Here is a 24,802-nt window from a genome sequence, read left to right on the forward strand (position 1 = left end):
CACATGGACACAGGGAGGGGAGCATCACACACTGGGGTCTGACGAGGGGAAATAGGGGAGGGACAGCAGGGGGTGCAGAGTTGGGGAGAGAGAGCATGGTAAGAAATGCCAGATATAGGTGATGGGGAGGAAGGTAGCAAATCACACTGCCATGTGTGTACCTATGAAACAATCTTGCATGTCCTTCACATGTACCCCAAAACCTAAAATGCAATAAAAAAAAAAGAACACATGCACACGTATGTACAATGCAGCACTGTTTACAACAGCAAAGACTTGGAACCAACCCAAATGCCCATTGACGTTAGACTGGACAGGGAAAATGTGGCACATATATACCATGCAATACTATGCAGCAGTAAAAAATGATGAGTTCCTGTCCTTTGTAGGGACATGGATGAACGTGGAAACCATCTGACACAGGGACAGAGAATCAAGCACCGCATGTTCTCACTCATAGGCAGGTGTAGAACAATGAGAACACATGAACATAGGGAGGGGAGCATCACACACTGAGGTCTGTTGTGGGGGGCACTAAGGGGGGGACAGTTGGGGTAGGGAGTTGGGGAGGGATAACATGGGGAAAAATGCCAGATATAGGTGATGGGGAGGGAGGTAGCAAACCACAGTGCCATGTATGTACCTATGCAACAATCCTGCATGTTCTTTACATTTACCCCAGAATATATATATAAAATTAAAAAAGTTTCTACAAAATAGAAAGGTCACAAGACATATCACAACAATGCAGTGGACCAAGTTTTCTTATTATTAAAGAACAGAAATAAAATTTGCTTAAATTAAAAAAAAATTAAAACTTAGTTTATCTTTCCACTGAATAAAACTGAGAAAAAGTTGGCTTTCATATCATATATTTATTTAAAAAAATAAAATGGGAAATTGACAAAGTTACCACATTATTCTGCATGCTAACAGGATTTCCCAAGCCTGTGAGAGAGAACATTTTTTGACCAATTAAAAAAAAAAAAAAAAAAAAAAGACTTCCTCAATAATGTAAAGATAGGAAAGCTTTCAATCCAAATTCAAGGTCTTTATTACTAGTTCCACCTCATAAGCTAGTGGGATGTATCTGTGTCACAAGCTGAACGCCTTAGTAAAGAAAACTTGAGAAGACACTAAACAAGGATGTTACTAACAGATGATGATTTGTTAAAATTATAAAGCAATCATCTTTTGGCCTGCAAATAGTGAATTATCAGAATTCTCCACCACAGGGGATCTAGCTCCCCAACATATTATTATTCTGAGTCCAGGATAATTACAATCACATGGCATTTTCTTCTGCATGCTTTCTTGGCCCAAACCCTGCATGACAACATACAATTTACAGGATGGGATTTGAAATTCCAATTCTCACACAAGATAGTTAGGGAGCGTTACCAATAATAAAGAATAAAAGTTACACAACATTGATTATTATAAATTATATTTGTTCTTATGCACCCCCATTCTCCTTAATATGTTCAGATTCTTTCCTGCAGAAAACATGGTGTTACTATATAGTACGAATTACGTCATTAATGATGATTAGGATGAGCTGTAGAGACCTTGATTCTGAAGACATGTATGTGCAGGTGAGATGCAATCTGATTGCAAACACTGACACAGTAGCGGATCAAATCAAAGAAAGAGAAAACCTGGAAATAAAAAGAGACATTCTCAGCACTCATTCAGGCTAAGTTTCCCGAAGTAAAGAGGAGTGGAATCTGTTCTCTTTGCAGATTCTCCTTCCACTCTATACTATAATTCAATTTTCTCGCATTTTTTCCTTCACACACAAACTCTTTCTTAGAGGTCAGATGGTAAATATTGCAAGCTTTGTGGGCCATATTGTCTTTGTCGCTTAACTCTGCCATTGCAGCACGAAACCAGCCACAGACAATACATAAATGGATGGCCATGGCTGTGTTTCAATAACTGTATTTACCAAAACAGGCTATGGGCCCACAGGGTGTAGTATGCCAATTCATGCTTTTTTACTCAGTCAGAAATTTGCAATTTACGAGTCCCGCCTGATGTAGGCAGGACTAATTAAGATTAATGCAAAAATAAAATAAAATAAAAGGCTCAAACATAAAGCCACAGAGCTCTCACATAGCCCCATTTATGTGGATTTCTGACATTCCAAATCATTACAATTATATGATCTGTCTATCATGACTGTCTCATCAAAATAAGAAAACAAGTAACCTTCAAACCCTCAAACCATGAAGTAAGACATAGTACAATACCTACCAGGGCAATCCAAAGTACAATATATTCATCAATAAAGCTGTTAAAATATTGGTCCAGAAACAAAAGTGCTGGACCTATGAATGCTGTGTCATGCAAATGCATTTCACTTTTCGTCATGTGTGCAACCTATGAATAAAACAGAATAATGTACGCATTCATAGGAGAACAATCGTGAACTACACAATAAATTACATTGTGCTCAGATATCAACTTTCAGTAATTATTTAGGAATAGCTGTTGAAGTGCCAAAACTAAAAACCCAACAACATGAAATGTGTCTGAGAAAGAAAGGGATATATCATGTCAACTAACTCTACAAAAGATACTTTTACAAGAAGCCTTAATTTGAGTGTCCAGATTGAGACTGAAGAATGTAGATAAACTGAAAAACCAAATTAAACAGTGTAAAAGGGTGAGAAATTGTACATTTTCCAAGAACTTCCAGTAACTTCAAACTGTAGCTTCACTAAACAGTAAAAATAGTTCCCATGTTGATATCAAGAGATTCTGATTAGAGGAGAGCAAACTCTAGACCCATTTAGAAAGATACAGAATTATGGCCATAAAACCAGAATAAGATGAATGTGAAAAACAAAATAAATAAAAATTCAGGTGCTTACCACAAGCTTATTAGTGATTTTAGCAGATACAAAACCAAATGTCAGTATATAAAGACAGGGATGCTTTTCAAAAAGCTGAACTGCGGATTTTTTGTAGATCATTGCAGCTAATATAATCACTGATCCAATATGGAGAAAAGGCGAAAGGACACTTGTTCCCTGTACAGAGTGAAGAGAAGAGTTAATAGTATTCAGTACTCATGAGATACTACATGGATCTGCTGCAGAATAGTTCAACTCAAACTTTCAGGAACCTCATGGTGCCTGAGAGGCACAAATTACCTTCATACAGCAATTTCCATAAATCACAAACCAGAAGAGCTAATGAAAAGCAGCAGCATAAATTGTATTAGGCACAAACTGAAGATTTCACTTAAAAGACCAGGCTTATTTTTACAAAGCAGCTCATGCTTTAAAAAACATGTGATTAAGTGTGTTTGTGTGTTTGTGTATGCATAAAAGTATGCATACATAAGCATATAAAAGTGGGTAAGTATATATAAAACTGAAGTTTGGAACATTAGTTTCTTTAAAGGCTAAATATAAATTCCAAATTAAATGATGTTATATATTTGAAATAAAAAACAAAGTGACAACAAAACCAAGTCCTAGAGTAAACAGTGTTGAAAATCTTAATGCATACTTACTGCTATCGTTGATCCATTTTTGCCAACACCACCTGTGAAGATTACACGGAAGTAATTTGTACAGGAAAATATGGTCCCTGCTACAGTACAAAGTGCAGGAAAAATTTTCATTTGAATATTCAGCACTGGAATCTTTAATGGGTAGAGAGAGAAAACAATTAAAACATATACGAACTAAAATAAGAAAACAGTCTAATATTTGATTCATTTTCCCCAAAACTTTCCATTCCCTCCTATGTAAGAAATATGTAAAGTAATAAAAGTTTCCTTGTCATTATAAGCAATACAGCAAGTCTCAAGACATGAGACTATTTAGAAATTAACCTCACTTCTGACATCAACCTTAAAAAAAACTGATTCAACTTTATTAACTTGTGTCACAAGCTAAGTTAGATTCACCTAATGCATCCCAGTAGTCTCCCAGCAGTGAACCAGAATGTCTTCTGGCCTTTTAATAAAAGGAGGGTACCTTGCCTTTTTCTTTGTATGCTTTTTAATTATACCTCTAAATCTGTAGAACATTCATAACTGTTGTGAGGAAGTATCAAGCATAATAGAAATGTTGCAACTAGATATAAAAATCTGCAGAGTGTAGAGAATAGAAAATTTCTATTCAGAAGTGTTCACAACTCCAAATTGTTAGGATACAGGCAGGTAGTAAAAGCAGAGGGCAACTAAGAAGGCATTCATATGCAGGAGAAAAAACTGGTCAAGTACATTCAAACAGATTCTACTATTGTGCATTCAAAATTTTAACATTTAAATGTACTTTTCAGAAAAGTGAATAATATATTCATAAAGCATACTGAAAATGTGGATTTATTTACCTGAAGTATGGGAGAGAGAGTGGATTGATATGCATTTAATCTTGCAAATACAATATCCATCATTTAAAATAAAATATACTTGTACTGAATTTTAAAAATCATTTAAGAGTCTTGTCTTTTATCACCCCTCCCTTAGCTTTTTTGGTCTCAAATTTTGTCCAATATGGATTGAACAGAAAGCGACAGTAAAATAAATGACGTAGTCTAGTAATAGAAGCAAGATTTCAAAAGCCCCCAATGGTTTAATAAGCCATGAGTTCTTACAATGAAAACTCTCTTTTTTTTTTTTTTTAAATTGAGATACAGTCTTGCTCTGTCGCCCAGGCTGAAGTACAGTGGTGTAATCCTGGTTTACTGCAACCTCCACCTCCCGGGTTCAAGTGATTCTCCTGCCTCAGCCTCCTGAGTAGCTGGGATTATAGGCACCTGCCACCACGCCTGGCTAACTTTTGTATTTTTAGCAGGGATGGGGTTTTACCATGTTGACCAACTCTTGACCTCAAGTGCTCCGCTGGCCTCAGCCTCCCAAAGTGCTGGGATTACAGGTGTGAGCCACCATGCCCAGCCACAATAAAAACATTTTATATTAGGGCTGTTTATACTTTGTAGGGCTGTCATCTGTCTACACTTTAAAAATCAAATAGCAAATGTGGCATTTCCTACTTTTTTGTATATAGAAAACCTCAGTAAGATTAGTAGATCTAAATCAGGCGTCCCCAAACTATGGGCCCGCGGGCCACATGTGGCCCCCTGAGGCCATTTATCCGGCCCCCCGTCGCACTTCAGGAAGGGGCACCTCTTTCATTGGTGGTCAGTGAGAGGAGCACAGTATGTGGTGGCCCTCCAACGGTCTGAGGGACAGTGAACTGGCCCCCTGTGTAAAAAGTTTGGGGACACCTGATCTAAATCTTAATGTTTGCATATTTCATTTCTTCAAAACTCTCAACAACTCACTTCATTTGCATAACTCTATTACCTCTTGCAAAAATGCTGCTCTAAAAACATTAAAAGAAAATGTTCAAGTTTAAGTTGTACTGTAGCAGTGTTAAATTTTATAAAATTAAATAGATCAACCTAAAAGTCAAGTCCTAAACTTTATGGAGTATCCTAAATGGTCATCCTCTGTCCCTAAATCTCCAACCACTACAGTCTAAGTTCAAAACCTGTTTTCAGTAACAAAGAAAATCAACAACATGGTTGCTTTGAACTCCAAGATATTTTTCTGCTCTTGTTCAATAAACTAGGGAGATTATATTCTCAATCTGACGCACATGGCTGAAACTCAATACTATGGCTAGTTTCCTGGTTCCCAGCCTCTCTTACCACCCCTCCCACTTTTGACTCCATAGAGACAAAGGATCACTCTGGCAAAGGGGAAAATACTATACTTTTCTCAGATTCCAAAAGAAGCAAAGCATTACTCTATTACAGGGGCAGCCCTGTATTAGGGCCAGGGTACTAAATGAATACCATCTTTGTGTAATAGTCATCTATGTCATAAATGAACTGAATGAGAGTCTTAATTGTATTTACACCTTGGTGAAATTGTTTTGGGATCATAAAAACAGTTGCCTTTTGAAAGAATAATAAACACAAACATGAGAAAAGCCAGAAAAATTAGTACATGGCTTGGATCACAAAGTAAGGAAGCAAGCTATTGACCTAGAAGCAAAGTATCGTAAATTCTTAAGGTTTTCATCACTTCTGTCATATATGTTACCTATATACACCAAAACATAAGCTCCTAAGTATGGGATTTTGTTTGAACTGATTTTATATTTTCTCTACAGCCCTGGTTACTGTAGGTGCTCAACACACATTTGTTGAATGAAGACTGAGATCTCCTCCCCACCCCCTTTTTTTTTACTTTCTATGTAGAACTCTGCTTTGGGAGAGCATGAAGAAACATCTTGCCCCCACATTAGCAATGAAAAAGAAAGTTATCTATCAAGAAAATACAAGGCAAAGTGAAGGGAAAGCTCGAGTCAAAGGAATTTCACGCCTCACCAGGTGATCCTTTAAAAATTGGCACTACTTATAAAAAAACACAAAGTGTTGCCATTCTCACCACACACTCAAGATCAAGGAGGGTGGCATATTCTGTCTTTCCCCCAAGTCACAAAGGACGGGGACATTCTGTCTTTCCCAACCTTTTTTTCTGTCATCATCTTGGAACTCATCAAAGGTGGCCAAAGTGCATCCACACTTTAGAAACAAACAGCCAAAGAGCTATACCAAAGACATCTTTATGTCAGGCCTGCTTGAAGTTTCAATAGTTTTCAAGAGTTGGGAAGAGTAAGATTTCCTTTGGGTCATGGTGTCTGTCGTATAGCCAGGAGAAAACTCCTGACACGAAGGTATGCATCCAAATAACAATGTAATATAATTCACTTTTAAAAAGGTTGGAGATTAAAAAAAAAGAAAATCTTAAATTATCAGTATCTTTATCATATTACAATGGTGAAGTTTTGGTTCAACAGTTTGTATTAATGCAGAATATCAGTTAGTAAACTTTGACTAGTTTTCTTATAAGCATGATAAAATGTTCTTACAGGCTTTGTAAATCAGAGCAGAAATAAAAAGTGTCATTTTGAGATTAGACACTTTCTTCCAAAGAATGTGGGAACACCTGTTTGTCAATCATTTTAATGTAAATGAACTCCACCAAAATACAGCAAGTGTTAACATAATTATAGTGTCCACCAAGGAAAATGAACATATCAGATTTATTTAAGTGTAAAGGCATTTTAAAGTCTTATAGTTCAAGAATGAGATATAATCAATTTATACTACATAGTCTTCACTCTGACCAAATGAATCCTGAAACTGTAGTAACACTCACCTAGTTGCCTTAACTGAATTCCAGAAAGTCCCTTGTGGCTTAATATAATTTGATCAATTACTACATTTCAAAGAATCAAACATAAGTAAAAGTAACCATGAGTTGGTTATATGTAAGTCTCTTCCAAAGTAAGAACATATTCTTTTCCTTTTTTTAAAGAGTGATATGATAGAAGATAGATCCAAGACATTCTAAAAGGAATGTCTTTTCGGGAAGCAACAAACAAAAATATGCTTTTTGTTTCTTGCAAAGTATAAAACAAGCACTGACTTTTAGGCATGAAGACAATTTCTTTCCTTTGGAAAGAAAAAGAAAAACAATAACAATAACAACATTAACTATAACCTTTAGTAAAAACTTATCTCTTTGGGGAAAAAAAATAGGCAAAGAATAGGCACTCCATATGTAATAGATGCAAATTACTTACCTTTACAAAATAGCTGATCTTCTGGAATCAGCCTTAATGAAGACATTTGCACTGTTTTTATTTGTTCTGACCATAAACTTGCTTTCTAAGTTTCAGTAAAAGCCTTTTAATTTAATGAGGATTTGGAAAGCAATTTCCATTTTATGGCCTGAATCTTAGAAGAGATGTAAATTTCATACCTGAGCCCTAGGTAAGTATCATTTCTCCATTTGGCACACAAGTAAATGAGAGCTCAATATGTAGTAATTGTTCCTTTACTAATGTAATGCAATTCAAAACAGCATATTTGGTAATGAACCCATAATGCTAAGTAAAAAGAAAAAAATAATATAGTGATCTGAGGTCAATTATGGGAATCTGTTTTGGGAGTTGCTAAAAAAGAAAAAACAGAGTATTTCACTAAGTCTCCAAATACAGCACCAGAGAAGTCAGGTTGTTCCCTTTTAGTTTAAAGATGCTAATAGTAGGACCAATGTGCTAACAACAGGATGAAGGGACGGGGAGAATCTGTTTCCCTGATGAAACCTAAGCTCACTAATCCTGGAATTAGATTGCTAGGTTACTGGGTCTGGGAACTCCATTTCAGTTGTGAATCTGAGACTTCCTCAGATAATAGGATGGTTATGTTAATTACAAAATAGGACAAAACATTTGATTTTTATGAAAGAAAAAAATTATACAGACTATGGATATGTGTAGATTATATGTGTAAATCCTAATGGAAAATGGTAAAAACTATACCTGAAGAAATTTACTATCAGGCATCATCTAAGAAATACGGATATGTGTATAATGTGTACAGACAACTTCATTTACAATGTTTTATGCATTTCCATATTTATAAAAAATAATTAGGCACACAAGTTGAGCATCCCTAATCTGAAAATCCGAAATCTAAAATGTTACAAATTCTAAAACTTGAGTGCCAATGTGACACCACAAGTGGAAAATTCCACATTTGATCTTATGTGACAGGTCGAAGTCAAACGGTAGGTGCACAGAAGTTTATTCAGCATCTCCAAGGGAAAAATGACCATCCCAGCTCCCTTCAGTTGTGATCTATTTTTTTTGCACAGACCCATATCCTATCACGTTAAGTATACCCACAAAGGTTAATAAAACGGCATTGTGCAGGCAGGACATCGCAACAACAGGTTCTCCACAATGCCTGACATGGGGCCAAGAACTAAGTACATTACTGCTTTTTAATTTTGTTTTTGTTTTTTGCTTATTCTCTGCTTTGTGGTATAAAGATATTGTTGAAAATGTCAAAAAGTCCTGCAGATATTTTTTGGTTAACAGTGATAACACACAGGTATTCTGGTGATGCTACTGTGCCACTTCGCTACCTGAACACATTATCTTTTCACTGTATTAATGACGTCTTATTTTTTTGCTAAATATATCTATGTGTGAATAAGTATTAGAAAATGATTGCCGAACAGTAGTATGTAAATTCAGAGTTAGTGATGCCAAACCACAGATTATCCGCATGGATGGCTGAGATAGAAACACTTTTGCTTTCTGATGGTTCAATACACACAAACTTTGTTTCATGCAGAAATTTAAAATATTGTATAAAATTACCTTTAGGCAATATGTATAAGGTGTACATGAAAATAAATTTCATGTTTGGACTTAGTATCTCGAGATGCCAAGATATCTCATTATGTATATGCAAATATTGTAAAATCTGAAAACATCTGAAATCTGAAATACCTGTCCTAAGAATTTTAGACAAGGGATACTTACCCTGTATAAACCAAACACTGCCTTGTTTTCAAGTAATCAAGCCAAAAATCCCACTTTTTGGATACTGATCTGGTGAAACTTTACGTACAAGATATTATAGATAATTTTGAAGGGAAAATTTTGGTATACAAGGCTTATAAAAATAATAATCAATGTAGTCAAGGGATATAAAAACTTTAAGTTGGAACGGGATAAGCTTTAGGCTTTATGATCTGGTTTAAGGAAAACAAAAACTATTCTTTCCTTCCTATAAGGCAAAATTTTTATTTAAAAAAAACCTAATCTACTGAAGAGCAAAAGTAATAAAATTCATATTTCCTATACATTAGTCTCAAAAGGCAATAGAGCCTCTATATTGAAATCTAAGATATATAAATAAATGGTATTATGTACATACTGAATAGTTTCAGAATTTTCCCAGTTGACTGTGGATTATTTTTATTCCTTCATCTCCTCGCCCCTCACAGTCTCACCTTCCCAACAAAAAGATACTTAACAATTTATTTCTAGCAATAAATACTTCGGGCAGTTTATCAATTACACTTCCTCAAGTACCTAATTTGCCATCCTAAAGTGAGTTAGGTAAGGGGAAAATGTTGCGCAGTAAATTTCCCTTATACTTTAAAATTAATCTGATTTTTAAGAATTACATTAATTTAGGTCTAGTAAATTATTTTTTTGGTAAGATTTCACCAAATGAATGATTAATACTGTATTTGAAGGGGTGACAGTAGTGATTGAGAGTTAACCGATGACCAGGGGAGTACAAACTATGACAACCCAAATATGAAAGTATATGTTAAACCTGTAAGAGCAACAACAACTTTTATCGAGTGCTTATTACTTGACAGGCACTATTCTAAGTGCTTTACACAATATATTAACTCATTTAATGCACAAAATAACTTTATTAGGCAGGTACTATCAATGACCTCATTTTACAGAGGAGGAAACTAAGCCAGAGAAAGTTATACGACACATTAGGTTCACACAGTTGGCAGTGGAGCCTGGGTCAAATGCACAAAGTCTGGTTCCAGAGCTTGTGTTCTCGGCCCCCATATTTTACTCCCTACCTCAGAGGTTTGTGGAAAAGAATCTGTTTTTGTAGGAGTGGCTACATTTCAGGTAGACCTGGAAATCAAGGTCCAACCTTGTTTAAACAATCCCATGGCACTGATTTCATTCAACAGGCATTATCCTGTTTTGTAGCCAGAGTTAACTTACAATCTCAAATTTGTTATTCAGTTTTAGGTATATGACAAACTAGTAGACTCACGTAGTTAAGAAACAGAATAAAAGGTCTAATTTAATCTTGTCAAAATAAATTTTGAGTATCAAGCAGATGCTTGTTATATTATCTGCTGTTTCCTCATCTGTAAAATGGGATGACAATACTAATTCAGATTCTCAATGGTCTTTAAAAATAACAGCTCTGGAATAGTCTTAAAGTTCCACTTAACTCCAAGTAGTAAAATATACGATGCTCTAAAGAGAAGTTGTGTTCTGACACTGCTATGACTTTTCATTTTTCAGAAAAAATAAAAGAATTGCACACATTACCCTTTAACTTGATTATCCCATATTAGGAAACACAAGCAAAAGACAACATGCATGACATGGGATATACAATGTGAACAAAGTTACCATAGATTGCCAAAAAGGTGGTCCTCCAATCACTGCCAGCAAATGCATGATTATTATGAAGATTTGCACTTCAGTCACATCAATTCTGATTAGGTACAAAAAGCCAAAAGAGCAGAATTACTCACAACAATTTTAAGTTAATCACTTGCAAGCTTAGCAGCATTCCTCTATCATGCACAATAGAAAAAAAACATCTCAAATATTGAGGAAAGGGGAAAAGGAGGTGTCAAAAATTTGTTATGAGCAAAATCATATAAAATCCAAAGCCTTTTAATTTAATTTGATGAATTTCGAAGAGCAATAAAAACCCCTCCTTTCCAAAGGAAATTTCTGACTCACTGAAGTTGGGTTGAAACCATACGTTAACCTTTCCCACCAAAAAAAAAAAGAAAAGAAAAAAAAATTGAGGAGGTACTAAATTTTGAGTATCAAGCAGAGAAATACATTGCACTGCTATAAAATATGAAATCTTGAAATAAATGGTGAGCTTTAACTAAAGTAACATAAATGACTGAGACTTTGTACAACTTACTGCTCTTTAGATATATTCATTTAATGTCTATCATTGTATAGGTGTGAAAAAAAAATCTCATCCAATTCTCAAATTCTTATTCTTACTAGGTTAACTACTAAGACTTCTGCAAAGAAGATACTGAAAGCAGCCAAGAATTAGCTTTGGAGTTGCTGAAAATAATTTTACAGTCAAGAAGAGACAAATCTCATGCAAAAACAGGGCAGCAGAAATTAGAAGCCTGAAAGTGTGAAAAAAAGAACATGGGCAAAAAGATCGAGAAGCAAAACATATGCTGGTTTTTCTTTACTTCTGTCAGCTAGCACTTTCTACAATTTTGTGATTATCATTCTTAGATTACTGGATTCAAATGCTTTCTAATTTTGAGAACTTACCCTACAGATATGCTTGCACAAAGTGATGTTTGTACAAGGTTATTCACTACAGATTTATAATAGCATAATTTAAAAAAATTCCCTCAGAGGAAGTAGTTACATAAATTATGGTACTTCCATAAAATAGAATTCTTGCAGCTTTTAAAAAGAGTAGGGCAGCTCTCTATATACTGATATAAAAGCAGCAAAGATATAGTAAGTGAAAAAAAGTTGCAGAATGTGCACAGACACTATTTTTTTGTGTAAAAAAGAGACAAATAATATTCCACTTTTATTTTTGCCAATAACTGCATAACAAATTTCTGGAAGGATACATTACAAACTAAGAATAAGGGGTACCTATTGGAGAGTACGGTATGGGAACTAGGGAGATGGGAGATAAGAATGAGGAGACTTTTTGCTGTGTATTTTTCTATAATGCTAGTATTTCAACAAAGTGAGTAATTTATCTATTAAAAGTAATTAGTCTAAGAAAAGTAGGTAACAACAGCAAAGGGATTCAATTCCCAGAACAGAGCCCTCATTTCTAAAAATATGTAAAGCAGATAATCTGTAATGTGAGTTTAAGATACATAAGCTGTCATGCTGTGATAAATAACTGGGTGGAAACTAGTCTCTTGCAACTAAAAAACACGGGCCTTTGTTTGCCCAAGAATGTTTTTTAAACAGAAGCTTATTTAGCTGCAAACATATAGTGATGTAGTTATCTTGATAAACACATTTATTTTTAAAAATGGACTGAATTAGGCTAAAAATAATCTGTAGAGCTGACCTGGTGAGTGGTGTTGCCAATAAGGGGAATTACACACAGTAGCAGATTCAGGAGACTAAGCAGGTAGGTATCAAAGATGATCGATTCTGTCTTGGGTGGAGGAGGGTAGACATCTTAGAACATTTTGCTGGATATATGAAGTAGCCTTTTGGAAGGGGAAGGGCCAGAAGTATAAAATTACAAAATAAAAGTGGAGGGAACCTCATGCAATTAATCTTTGTACCATGGATGAATATAAAAGAGAATAGGAAACATGAAAGATCTTTACAAAGTCTCAAATTGGGATTCTTAGGGCAACTTTTATAGAATAGCCATTTGAAACTTTCAAAGACAGAATTTTCTTAACCATTCTAATGCTGATATTGTATTTAGATGAATAATGCCTTACTGTTATGAAGAGAGGGCCAGGGAAAACTTACTTACCAGTTGGTAGTTAGTTAAGAATATATTTTCTTATTTGCTTATCTGATTTAGAAGAATACTCTGAACACCAGGATGAGAATCTTCTGCTCTGAATCATGAGACCTGCCTATCATCACTCCTGAAAGTGTGGTTCTACTCTTGACTGTCAGTGAAAAGCGTGCATGCAGTGCAAAGTCATTCCCAGGGATGGGAACTAAAGCAAGCTAAGAGGGACAAGTGGCAGAAATGATAAACAAGAATTTATGATTCTGTTTAGAAGAGAGCTAGTTACATGACAATCCATTCTTCCACCTTTCCACTAAGAAGTCTCTCAGTATGAGCTCAATTTACTCTAACAATACTAGAAAGAGGCTCATTTTAATCTTTTAGGCCATACAGGAAACACACAGTTATTTAGAGGACAGAATATTATATAAAGGCAGGAATTTGGCATGCCTGTAATCACTTCCTTTTTATTGTTACTACTATTTTAAAAATGGAGAATCATCAGTGGTAATATCCTCAAGTGTTGGGACTATTCCCTCAAAACCAAAATGAAGAAACTGTCCACTGCTACCACACCAAGAAAAAAATAACAAAAAACAAAACCAAAAAACCCTTTAAGACACATGGGGTATGTGGTCAAAGAGCAATCAAACACCAGTGATTTTTTAACAAAACATATGGGAAAACAAATCTCTTATGTGTAGCATTAGATTTCTATAGCCTAAAGTTGTAGAGGGAGAAAATTAAATGATATCAAGCACAATTTTCTATACCTATAAAGGTATATCAACATCTTAACTGGTGCTGTTTTAAAGTAATTTCCTGGCCAGGCACGGGGGCTCACACCACCTAGCACTTTGGGAGGCCAACGCAGGTGGATCACCTGAGGTCGGGAGTTCGAGACCAGCCTGACCAACATGAAGAAACCCCATTACTACTAAAAATACAAAATTGGCTGGGTGTGGTGGCACATGCATGTAATCCCAGTTACTCGGAAGGCTGAGGGAGGAGAATCACTTGAACTCGGGAGGTGGAAGCTGTGGTGAGCCAAGATTGCACCATTGCACTCTAGCCTGGGCAACAAGAACAAACCTCAGTCTCAAAATAATAATAATGATGATAGTAATAATAATTTCCCATTTCTACTTTATTTAAATACAGGTTGTCAAAAGACAAAAAAGAATTCTAATTACTGGGGATAACCCATAATAAATATTCTCATCAGGACACACTTAAATTACTATGACAAGCCAGAAACAAACACTGTTCTGATGGCTGTCACGAAAAATAAATAAAAAGAAGCAAACCATTCATCTGATGGGGAAGCTATAAATGTGAAAGTCTGAGATCAAAATAACCTTCAACGCCCATAATAAACTTTAGGCCAATCATTCCTTACAACACCCTAACGGTTTACTGATTAAGAGAGATAAAGTGTACTAAATGAATATGAATAATTTAAACTTTTAAACAAGGGAACAGAGCATCTCTTTAGTTGGAGTAACTATCTCAGGTCTTCATCACTACAAAAAGCTTAGGAAACTCCCTGATCAAGGCAGTTTTTACACCAGAAGTACAAAATAGCTTTTCAAAGGGGGTAGAACAACTTCAAAGTAAGATAACTTACTATGAAAAATGAAAAATTTTCTATTTTGAAAGTTTCTATTTTTGTTTATCAGTGTTCAGAGAAGTATCTGACAAATGCATTTGGTTTGAATTCCAGAACTGTTTTAATTGAGGAATGTGAAGGGATTTAAATGGTATTCTGTGAAAGCTAAGCACAATAATCATCTTTCCCACGAATTTTTAATGTCTTTTCCCTCTAAAATCAGGAACAATCTAATTTATTGTTGTTCTATACGTGCCATATGCATTTCAAAGATATACCTGCAGTTATTTTGTAAACATAAGTATTTTCGCTAAACTATAAATAGTAAATATAATTGTGCTGTAATTTGGCAACACAATTGTTTCTATTAGTTTAGTTAACACAGAATATGCAGTAGGGATAAATTCACAATGTCAAAGAATCCCCGATTTATACAATTCGACCTGTGAGCTATTGTTAAAAAGAAAGATTTTGTTTAAAAAAAAAAAACATCTATTTGAAGATATCTAGATTCCTACGCAAGGATTAGATTGCTGTTAGCTCCAGATTTGTAATTATCTATAAATGGATCTGAAGCTCTAGGTAACTTATGGATAACCAGAGCATGACATTTATTATAGACTCTACTGGAAATATCATAGGTGGGGTGAACTATTGATGGACTGAAATAAAGATTAGCCTAGAACTTCAATACACTGACTTTGAATATTTTACTTTCTACCCTTGGTAAGGGACAAACTGGACATAGTAAGTTTAATGTTAAATAACATTAATCATACAGCTGAGCAATAACTTGGAAGTATTTTTAATTCAAATATTACAAATTGGGAAAACAGCCAACAAGACATGTACATTTTTAAAATAAGCTTAATTATTAAAAACATATTACCTACCACATGAATGACTATCTGGATCTTCAGACTTTCTGAGAAGACTAAAGGGAAAAGCCCATTGAATAACTCTGAGTAAGAGAAAAATATGGCCAAAGGCTAGAATAGAACAAGTCCTCTATTATAAGAAGAACTAGAGTATAGGTCTCAAATTTAAGGGGCAGTCTATCTTTATCACCTTTGAAAACAATAAGATCCGAAAGGAGAATCCTCTCACAATCTTTGAGTTAAATAAAGGTATCATGAACTTATTCTTTCTAACTGGCACAATAAAAAATTTGCCAACTATTGGGAGTCAGTTAACACAGGCCTTAATATAATAATAACGCAGACTTACTATATGCTTAGCACTGCAGTAAGCATATTACATTCTTAACGCTTTTAATCTTCACAACTACCCTCGGAGGTAGGAAATATCACCATTTTGTAGATAAGGACATTTAGAAAGGTCAAGTGACTTTTCCAAGGTTACAGAGAAAATAAGAGGTAGAACCATGAAAAGAAAGCAGAGTGTTGTTCCTATGCAGTGCTAAAACTCTTTTAATTTTCAGTCTATCAACCCACTGGGGCAAACATATGTCCTAAGTTTTCAACTTTGCTAATGCTAAGACGTCTCCGTATTTCAGGATGTTGCTTCTGTATTCTAATACATTTTTACGAAAAATGCTAGAATACAACAGGAAATAGCTTATGGATAAATTACATGCTAATAAATCAAATTAATTTAGAAACAAATCATTAAGGATAATTCTTTCTGAAGTTTTTTTTTCCAAACTTCATTAAAAAAAGAGTACATTTGACAATTTCATTTTAATTATCAAATCAGTTTAAGCAATAAGTATTAAAAGCAAAAAAAAAAAAAAACCTCTGCAAGTTAGCAACTGATAAAAGAAAAGACAGTATATATGGAGAAAACATTTTGAAAATATTTTTTATGATGTTAAAATGCATTAGTTTCCATAAATATTTTAACAGAAAGGGATCTATAAATATAGGATACTTTGTTATCATAGACAAACAAGGTGAAAGTAGGTAACAGTCAATATTCTGACTGTTAATTTCATTAAGAACACTGGTAGAAAAGACCTTTGCTGAGTATAATCAACAATAATAAAAAATGAGCTATCAAAAATTATAAATCTAGACAGCTACAATAAGCATAAAGCTACAGGTCTTTGGAGAAAGTACCAGAAGACAGTATAAGGGTAAAGGAGGGCTAAAGATACACTTCAGTTGGCCCTCTGTATCTGTAGGTTGTGCATCCATGAATGATACAAACCACGAATGAAAAATATTAATTAAAAAAAGCTGTGTTTGTACTGAACATGTACAGACTTTTTCCTTGTCATTATTCCCTAAACATTACAGTATAACAACTATTTACTTGGCATTTACATTGTGTGAGGTATAAATAACATAGAATAACTTGAAGTATACAGGAAGTTGTGTATAGGTTATATACAAATACTACATCATCTTTTATCAGTAACTTGAGCATTCCTGGATTCTGGTATTTGCAGATCTTGGAACCAATTCCCCACAGATACAGAGGGACACCTGTATTCTCCACATTCCAAAGTTATTTTGAAAAAAGATGCAGAATATCCCTTACTATGACTTTGTCCTCAAGGCCATCATTACAGCTACTGAATAACTGGATTTACAACACTGCAATTTACTTCTCAGAAAGAACTGGGCCAACAAGGAATTCGGTATTTCTATATTATTGAAGCAATATTAAAATGTTTACAATTCTTTTTTTTTTTTTTTTAGGACAAGAGATCTAATGTAGGAAACCTAATGCACCCTTGTATTATCATCTGTCAGGTTTTCATATCAACAGTTCCCCAACGTTCTCTGAACTGCCAAATAAATTTAATCTAAGCTCTATTTTTTCTTATGCTAAAGTGTGAATGATTATGGAATATCTTACTGGGAAAACATTTCCTAATATGGTTTTTAAAAGTCATAAAGTCAAATTTGCAGTTATAAGAAAAAGAAGGGTGAATGCACTGGCTCATGCCTGTAGCTCCCGTATTTGGAAGGCTGAGGTGGCAATACTGCTTGAGGTCAGGAGTTCAAGACCATCCTAGGCAACACAAAAAAAATTTAAAAAATAGCCAGGTGTGACGGTGCACCTGTAATCCTGGCTACTCAGAAAGGTGAGGTAGGAAGAGTACTTCAAGGCTGCAGTGAGCTATGACTATGCCATAGGTAACAGAGTGAGACCATGTCTCAATTAAAAAAAAAAAAAAGAGGAAAATGAGAATATTACCTTTAACAGCACATTAGAGAACTGTGTATCTACTGAACGGAAAAAAAAACTAAAAGGAAAGTATTCAAAGAATGACTATAGAGACATGAAAAGCTAAGGATATTTAGTTTCAAAAGCACAAATAAGAGAGAAAAACATTAAGCAAAACAAACAGAAATGAGAATAGCTTCCAGCATAAATATTTTATAACACCAAGATTGCTGTAAACTCAAGCAGAAGAACTAGTACTAGACTGCTTAAAGGGTATGCTAAAGAAGTTAACAGAATAAGCAGAATCTTTCCTACATTAATATAGGATGATCTCAAGTTTCTTACCTAAGAAAAACTCTGCTTGCTTTATTCTGTTTTCAAAATATATATATATTAAAAATTCTCTTTACTGGTGGAAAGGTATGTTTTAAAAAATAGTATACAGAATGAAAATATTAGGCACAATAGGCAAACAGAAGAGAGAATTGGCTTTAGCATCAAATCACCAGAAATACCACTTTTCAAAAATTTTATTTAATAGGGTGGATTTTTATTGCCCTATTATGTATTAAAATTATGTTTTCTAATAACCTGTTTGTGACATACCAACAGGAAGACTTTTGATTTTTCATGTTTTAATTACTCTGTGCATGACAAAGGTGCTGTCTTTATTGAGTTCACACCATTGTACATCAGATAGCATGAATATTCTAGCAGTTACCGTGAAGTTCCAGAACCAAGGCCCCATGGTTCCTGTGAGAAGCTGGCATATTATAATTATGATCTGGGACTCTGTAACATCGAATCTATGCATAAGGAAACAAACATTTCAAAATAACTTTACTCAGAACTTTTGCTAAAGAGCCCTACTAACAAAAGTAACAAAAATAGATTTTAAAAGTAGCATTATTCTTACAAAGACACCTAAAGATGGAATGATACAATTTATACAGTACTATACTATCCTAGACATACATACATACATACATAGTTCTTATCCAACTCAAAATAGAAGAAAAGTTAAAAAAAGTTAAGACTGTAATATACCGAAAAAATGACTTTTAAGTAGGCAGCTGGAAACAGTACTACCACAACACAGAATCAACTCTAATTACCTAGGAGTGGTGAATACTACTTGCCAAATAATTACACTATGACATAAATCCCTTTAGCACCAGAACCGATCTAGACTTCCCTGTAGATAGGAATTCTTTTTAGAAGACCCAATGTACATTTTGAAAAACGACTAATTCATCTCGTCCTCCTTCACTGTCCCAAGCCTCATCACATCCCTACCCTGCTATCTCAAAAAACAAACAAACAAACAAACAACAACAACAAAAACTAGCACATATGTGGAAAGGGTAAGTGGGAAAGAATCTAATCAAGAATAACTTCTCTTTGGATATGGTTAGAGCAAAAATCAAATTGGCCATCTCCTTATCCTATTTCCTGATCATCTATAGTCCAGAACTTTTCCTGCTTCCTCTTTCTCTTCCCTAATTCCACACCAGCATTATAATACTCTACTACCTTGGATTAGTTTACTAGTAATAAAAATAAGTAGAACATCCAGTTCAATCACTTAAAAAGTTTGGAAACACAGATAATAACACAAAAAAAGTAGCAGTACAGACTAAACTATAAATAAAAACTACTTAAATAAAAATTAAGAACTGAGAAATGCTAATAAGATAGTACGATGTCCATGATTTTACCTGGTGATCTGAGAGGCCAAATTGCAATCTAGGTTTTACATTAATAAAAATGGTTGATTTAGGACATCATCTATGACAATTGATTAAAAAAATTAAGTGAACAGAGCTGAGGTCCAAATGAAAAAATCACTGCTGGAAAAAAGGCTACACAGGGAAACTGGAAACCGGAAGGAAAATCTCTGGTATTTAATAATTCATGTGATAAGTATTAGGCATTTAAAGATAAACAGATTCTACACAGGTATGAGAAAGTTTCCAAATTCTTTTTTTTTTTTTTTTTTGAGACGGAGTTTCGCTCTTGTTACCCAGGCTGGAGTGCAATGGTGCGATCTCGGCTCACCACAACCTCTGCCTCCTGGGTTCAGGCAATTCTCCTGCCTCAGCCTCCTGAGTAGCTGGGATTACAGGCACGCGCCACCATGCCCAGCTAATTTTTTGTATTTTTAGTAGAGACGGGGTTTCACCTTGTTGACCAGGATGGTCTCGATCTCTTGACCTCGTGATCCACCCGCCTTGGCCTCCCAAAGTGCTGGGATTACAGGCTTGAGCCATCGCGCCCGGCCAGTTTCCAAATTCTTAATCCATAGAAAGTGGATTATACATTAACAAACAACAGTTTTATTATCAAGAGGTCTTCAAATAATTATTCTTTAAAAATTACCTGAATAAAAAGATGAACTAAATTTGTCAGACTACTTAGTGGAATATATACCCTATTAACTTTTTTCATTTAACTATAGAAAAGAAAGAGGGGAAAGCTACTTACTTACATAGAAATAAACATTTGGTGACAGGGTTTTTAGCTAATGTAAACGTGAAACTTTAGCATCATGAGCTGAAAAATGTAATAAAAGTGAAGATCAATACTCTGCCTACTATAATTATGAATATGAACACTTGTAATAATATCTGTGTAGAGTTAGAGGCTCATAAACTTTATTAACAGAATGAACCTTGTAGGTCATCTAATCTAAAGCTTATTTCACAAGTTAGGAAATGAGGTCCATGAAAGTTACGAGCCTTGCCCAAGCTGATATATAAAAAAGATAACTTAGAGATTAACATTTGAGCCAACAAATATTGGCTCAAGTTCAATTTACTATTTCATTTTTCTCTTGGAAAACATTATTGAAGAGTATTTTGTTCCTGAAATGATAAATTTAAGTGAGTTCCACCTTTACAGCATAGTTTTTTTTTTTTTTTTTTTTTTTTTTTAGGACTGATGTTTTGTGTAAGTAGTTTTATTAAAGACTGATTAGGATTTCTGAGCACTTAATTTATAGAAATGATTCTATATATACAGCTGTTAAGTTATATACTTTAAAATACCTAATATAGGCCGGGCATGGTGGCTCATGCCTATAATCCCAGCACGTTGGGAGGCCGAGGTGGGGGAATCATGAGGTCAGAAGATAGAGACCATCCTGGCTAGTACAGTCTAACCCTGTCTCTACTAAAAATACAAAGAATTAGCGGGGCATGGTGGCACATGCCCGTAGTCCCACCTACTCAGGAGGCTGAGGCAGGAGAATAGCTTGAAGCCAGGAAGTGGAGGTTGCAGTGAGCTGAGATCACACCACTGCACTCCAGCCTAGGTGACGGAGTGAGACTCCGTCTCAAAAAAAAACAAAAAAACAAACAAACTAATATAGAGGGTTCAGGCCTTTAAATGTAAACTCTCTCATTTAGTATAATTATTAAGCATCTTAAAGAGTATTTTGCAAATGTTGATAAATGAGTTTTGATTCATATTTACCTTCTACAACCCAATCCCATGAAATTCTAGCCTCTAATCCCATTTTCGTTCCCAGTCTTTCATACTCAGGCTAGTAAAAATCCTAATGAACTGAGCCTGGAAGGGTCCCAGACAAGAGTACTCATCTCTGTCAGATCTCTCCTTGCTCAATCCAGGGGCGTTGTGAGGAGGCTGTCTAGATGTAACAGGCACTAACATTCTCTCTGCAAGGTAGCTTTTGGCTGTGATCAGAGCAAACTGCCGGAAGATGTAGCTCATAATTTCAGGAAAGATGTATCCAAAGCACATTTACTTTATCAAAATGCTAGACTTCAATAAGAATTACTTAGTTATAGATGAATTAAAATCCCGTGACTATTTTTGTTCAAGATACTATAAACAAACTTATAATAGTAATTAAAAACAGTAATATTAAAGAGACGAAGGAACAGAAATTTCTTATCTGGTAAACATTCTATTTTATGTTATTAAAAGTAAAACAACTTAAGGTATAAATAAAAAAGAAATTCTCATGATTCTTTTCACTTATGTATATAAACATCAAAATAAAACAATTCAAATAAACAAAAATGTTTAAAAATAAGATTCCTAAGGTACTTAAAGCTGCATTCACTTTTCTCTAGAAAAAAGTAAGAAAATGCAAGTGATTTTAAAAAATTTCTTTACTCAAACTACATTTCAGAGCTGACCAAATTTTGACTTTCTTCTCCATGCATACAAATTTCAATATTTAATACTTAACACTTCAATATTTAATCTATTATACAACACTTCAATATTTAATCTATTATACATCTGTCTATTCTATATGCTCATGAAAAAAATATGTAAAATCTAAAATGGTATTTTTAAGTCTTTAGGAATATCTATAGACTGTAGATTCTATGTATCTATATGTATATCTCTATTTATTTTATATGCCTCAGTTACACTGTTGTTTTGATAAATGGCTCCCTAATGTAGAGCACTTACATTACATTTCTTTTTTGTTCTTTTCATTTGTGTTTTGAGACAGGTTTTTGCTCCATTGCCCAGGCTGGATGGAATGCAGAGATGCGATCTCCACTCACTGCAACCTCTGCTTCTAGGGCACAAGTGATCCTCCGACATGCATGCACCACCATGCTTGGCTAACTTTCAAAAAAATTTTTGTAGAGACCAGGTCTATATTGCTCAGGGTGGTCTCGAACTCCTGGGCTCAAGTGATCCTCTTTCCTCAGGCTCCCAGGAGAGTGCAAGAATTAAAGGCATGAGCCACCATGCCTGGCCCTAGCACATTTCTGTGAACATTACAGTCTGCTTTTAGTTAAAAAATCAAATTTGGTGTTCCTTCAATGCAATTGTACAATTTCTAAAAATTGAATACAATTTCCCAAATTAAAACCAATCTTTTCTAATACTAATATTTAAGTTCATATGTTACATTCAAACTGATCTTAATATATCTAGTGTTTTTTTCCCATCAGCCATTATAAGCAAGCACTCTAGTGTCAATGGCAGAGTTTTCTTCTACTTAATCTCTCTACCTTTTACCCTAGATCTCCTTTGATCCTGTATCTTTGGCTGTGGTTTTATAAATCATTCTCTCTCTTTTTATTCAGTATCTTCAATCTCTTCTCTAGCAGATTTCTTCTGAATGCACAAAACTTTCTCATAAAAATACAAAACCCTCCTTCCTTTGAGCCCATATTCTCTCCTCTAAACAGTACTTCTCTCCTTCACATCACAGTCACACATTTTATAAGTAATCTTACATAATGTGTAATAAATAGTAGACTACTTACTTCTTCCATTCACTTCTTATCTCCTACAGTCTGGCTTCTACCCTACCATTACACAGAAATTACTATGAATAGCTCATACTGCCAAATTCAATGTACACTTTTCTGTCCTCATTTTGAGTCTTGGCAGCATTTAGCAACGTTCTTTTGTGAAATGCATCCTTCTGGTTTTACATTCCAGTATGCCTCCTACTACTCTGGCTGTTCAATAAATTTCATGAGCTTCTTTCTAAGCTTGCTCTCTAAGTTTTTTCCTGTTCTCATTTTATTTGGATGTCTAAAATCCCTCACATATGTTTTTGGGTAGACTGCTCCTTTTACATATGTTCTTCTTCCTGTAGTGCCTTTTTCTACCTTTATCCAGCCACTTAAGGAAGGGGACTGGGAGTCAGTCCACTCTCTGCCCCCTCATTTATTCCCCACATCCAAATATACACTGTGTCCTGTAGTATCTACCTCTAAAGTCTCTCTCCAAACTAAAGCCTCTGCAATAGCACTGCCATTGTGTTAGTGCATGCTTTATCATTCACATTAATTATGCTGATGCTGCTTCTAGCGGGTCTCCTTGCTCTATCACAGCCTACTACAATTTACCCTCTGCCTCACTGCCAGACTGATCTTTCTAAAAGGCACTTCTGTAATTTCCCTGTTTAGGTCCTACAAAAGTTCCCTGCAGATTCAGGATAAAAGCCCACATTTCTTGGCAGAGCACAGAAGGACCTTGATTTTCTGGATCTTCTCCAGCTTTATCTCCTGCAGGCATCTTATCAAGCAACCATATGGAGTTGTTTACAGTTCTCTAAATACATATTTCATCACAGGATAACATCATAAGGGAAATTCAAAGACTGGAAGATAGAAAGCTGTAACATCAAATCACTCCTAAAAACACCATTTACTCTTTTATTTGCATGGTTAATTTACTTGCATGGTTAATTTTCTTTGGTTGGTGCTGTATTACTTGAAAGGGAAAGAGAATATATTAGGGCTGACTGATAAATAAGCTTTCAAAATAGGCCTTGAAAGTGAACTGTGAGATAATAACCAACGAAACATAAACAACGTTAAATCCAGATATTATAAATCCACCATTTTTGAAAACAGTAGAAACACTAAAAATTAAGACTGGATTAGGGCATTGCTCTCAGAAACTGTTTTGGTTTTTTTTTTTCCTGGAAATGCATTCTTATATGTGAAAATAAAAATGGAATTAAGGTAAATAATGGTAGGGAAAAGAAGTGAATTTTTCTATGGAAAAGTCAAACAAGAGGGGCTACTGCTTTTTGTGTTGCTTTTAAAATACTGGCCGGGAGGTTCTGATATCCCCTTTTAAAAAGGTGTAACAGAGGGACATATGCAGAGACTATTAGGAAATAGATACCATAATGAAGTTTAAAATTTTTTTTATTAAACTAACAATGATTTGATCGATTTCTAATACTCAAATGCTAATAAAGCAACATTCTCCACATGTGAAAGAGAAAACAAAATTACCATTAAGTATTACTTACATTCCAAATCGCAATGTTCCAGAAACATATGTTTGCCAGTGTGCACAATAGAACATAAATGTCCCAGCAAAACAACAAAAAAACATCCAATCAGGGTTTGTCCCCAGCTGCACTGCAATACAAGTTCCAAGAACCACAAAAACTGCAGAAGAAAGATCACAATGAAAACCAAATAAAATGAATAACAAACA

At 34.7% G+C, this 24,802-nt stretch overlaps 1 protein-coding gene across 8 annotated transcripts in view; it reads right to left on the reverse strand.

Annotated features, from left to right (window-relative positions):
* Positions 1–855: 855 nt before the first annotated feature.
* CEPT1 (choline/ethanolamine phosphotransferase 1) overlaps positions 856–24,802 on the reverse strand; it is a 45,962-nt gene continuing 22,015 nt past the window's right edge. For 7 of the 8 annotated variants that reach the window (XM_074381268.1, XM_039460788.2, XM_074381263.1 and 4 more), the window contains 6 exons: positions 24,612–24,753; positions 11,016–11,100; positions 3,524–3,655; positions 2,877–3,035; positions 2,257–2,382; positions 856–1,658 (listed from right to left, as the gene is read on the reverse strand). In XM_074381268.1, coding sequence (XP_074237369.1) covers positions 1,539–1,658; positions 2,257–2,382; positions 2,877–3,035; positions 3,524–3,655; positions 11,016–11,100; positions 24,612–24,753 — 764 coding nt within the window. In that variant the 3' untranslated portion in view covers positions 856–1,538. Of the gene's footprint in view, positions 1,659–2,256; positions 2,383–2,876; positions 3,036–3,523; positions 3,656–11,015; positions 11,101–18,566; positions 18,652–24,611; positions 24,754–24,802 lie in introns of all 8 variants that reach the window. The other variant, XM_074381264.1, reaches the window with a different exon arrangement.

The sequence above is a fragment of the Saimiri boliviensis genome, chromosome 11 (assembly GCF_048565385.1).
Source record: "Saimiri boliviensis isolate mSaiBol1 chromosome 11, mSaiBol1.pri, whole genome shotgun sequence".
Taxonomy (NCBI): domain Eukaryota; kingdom Metazoa; phylum Chordata; class Mammalia; order Primates; family Cebidae; genus Saimiri; species Saimiri boliviensis.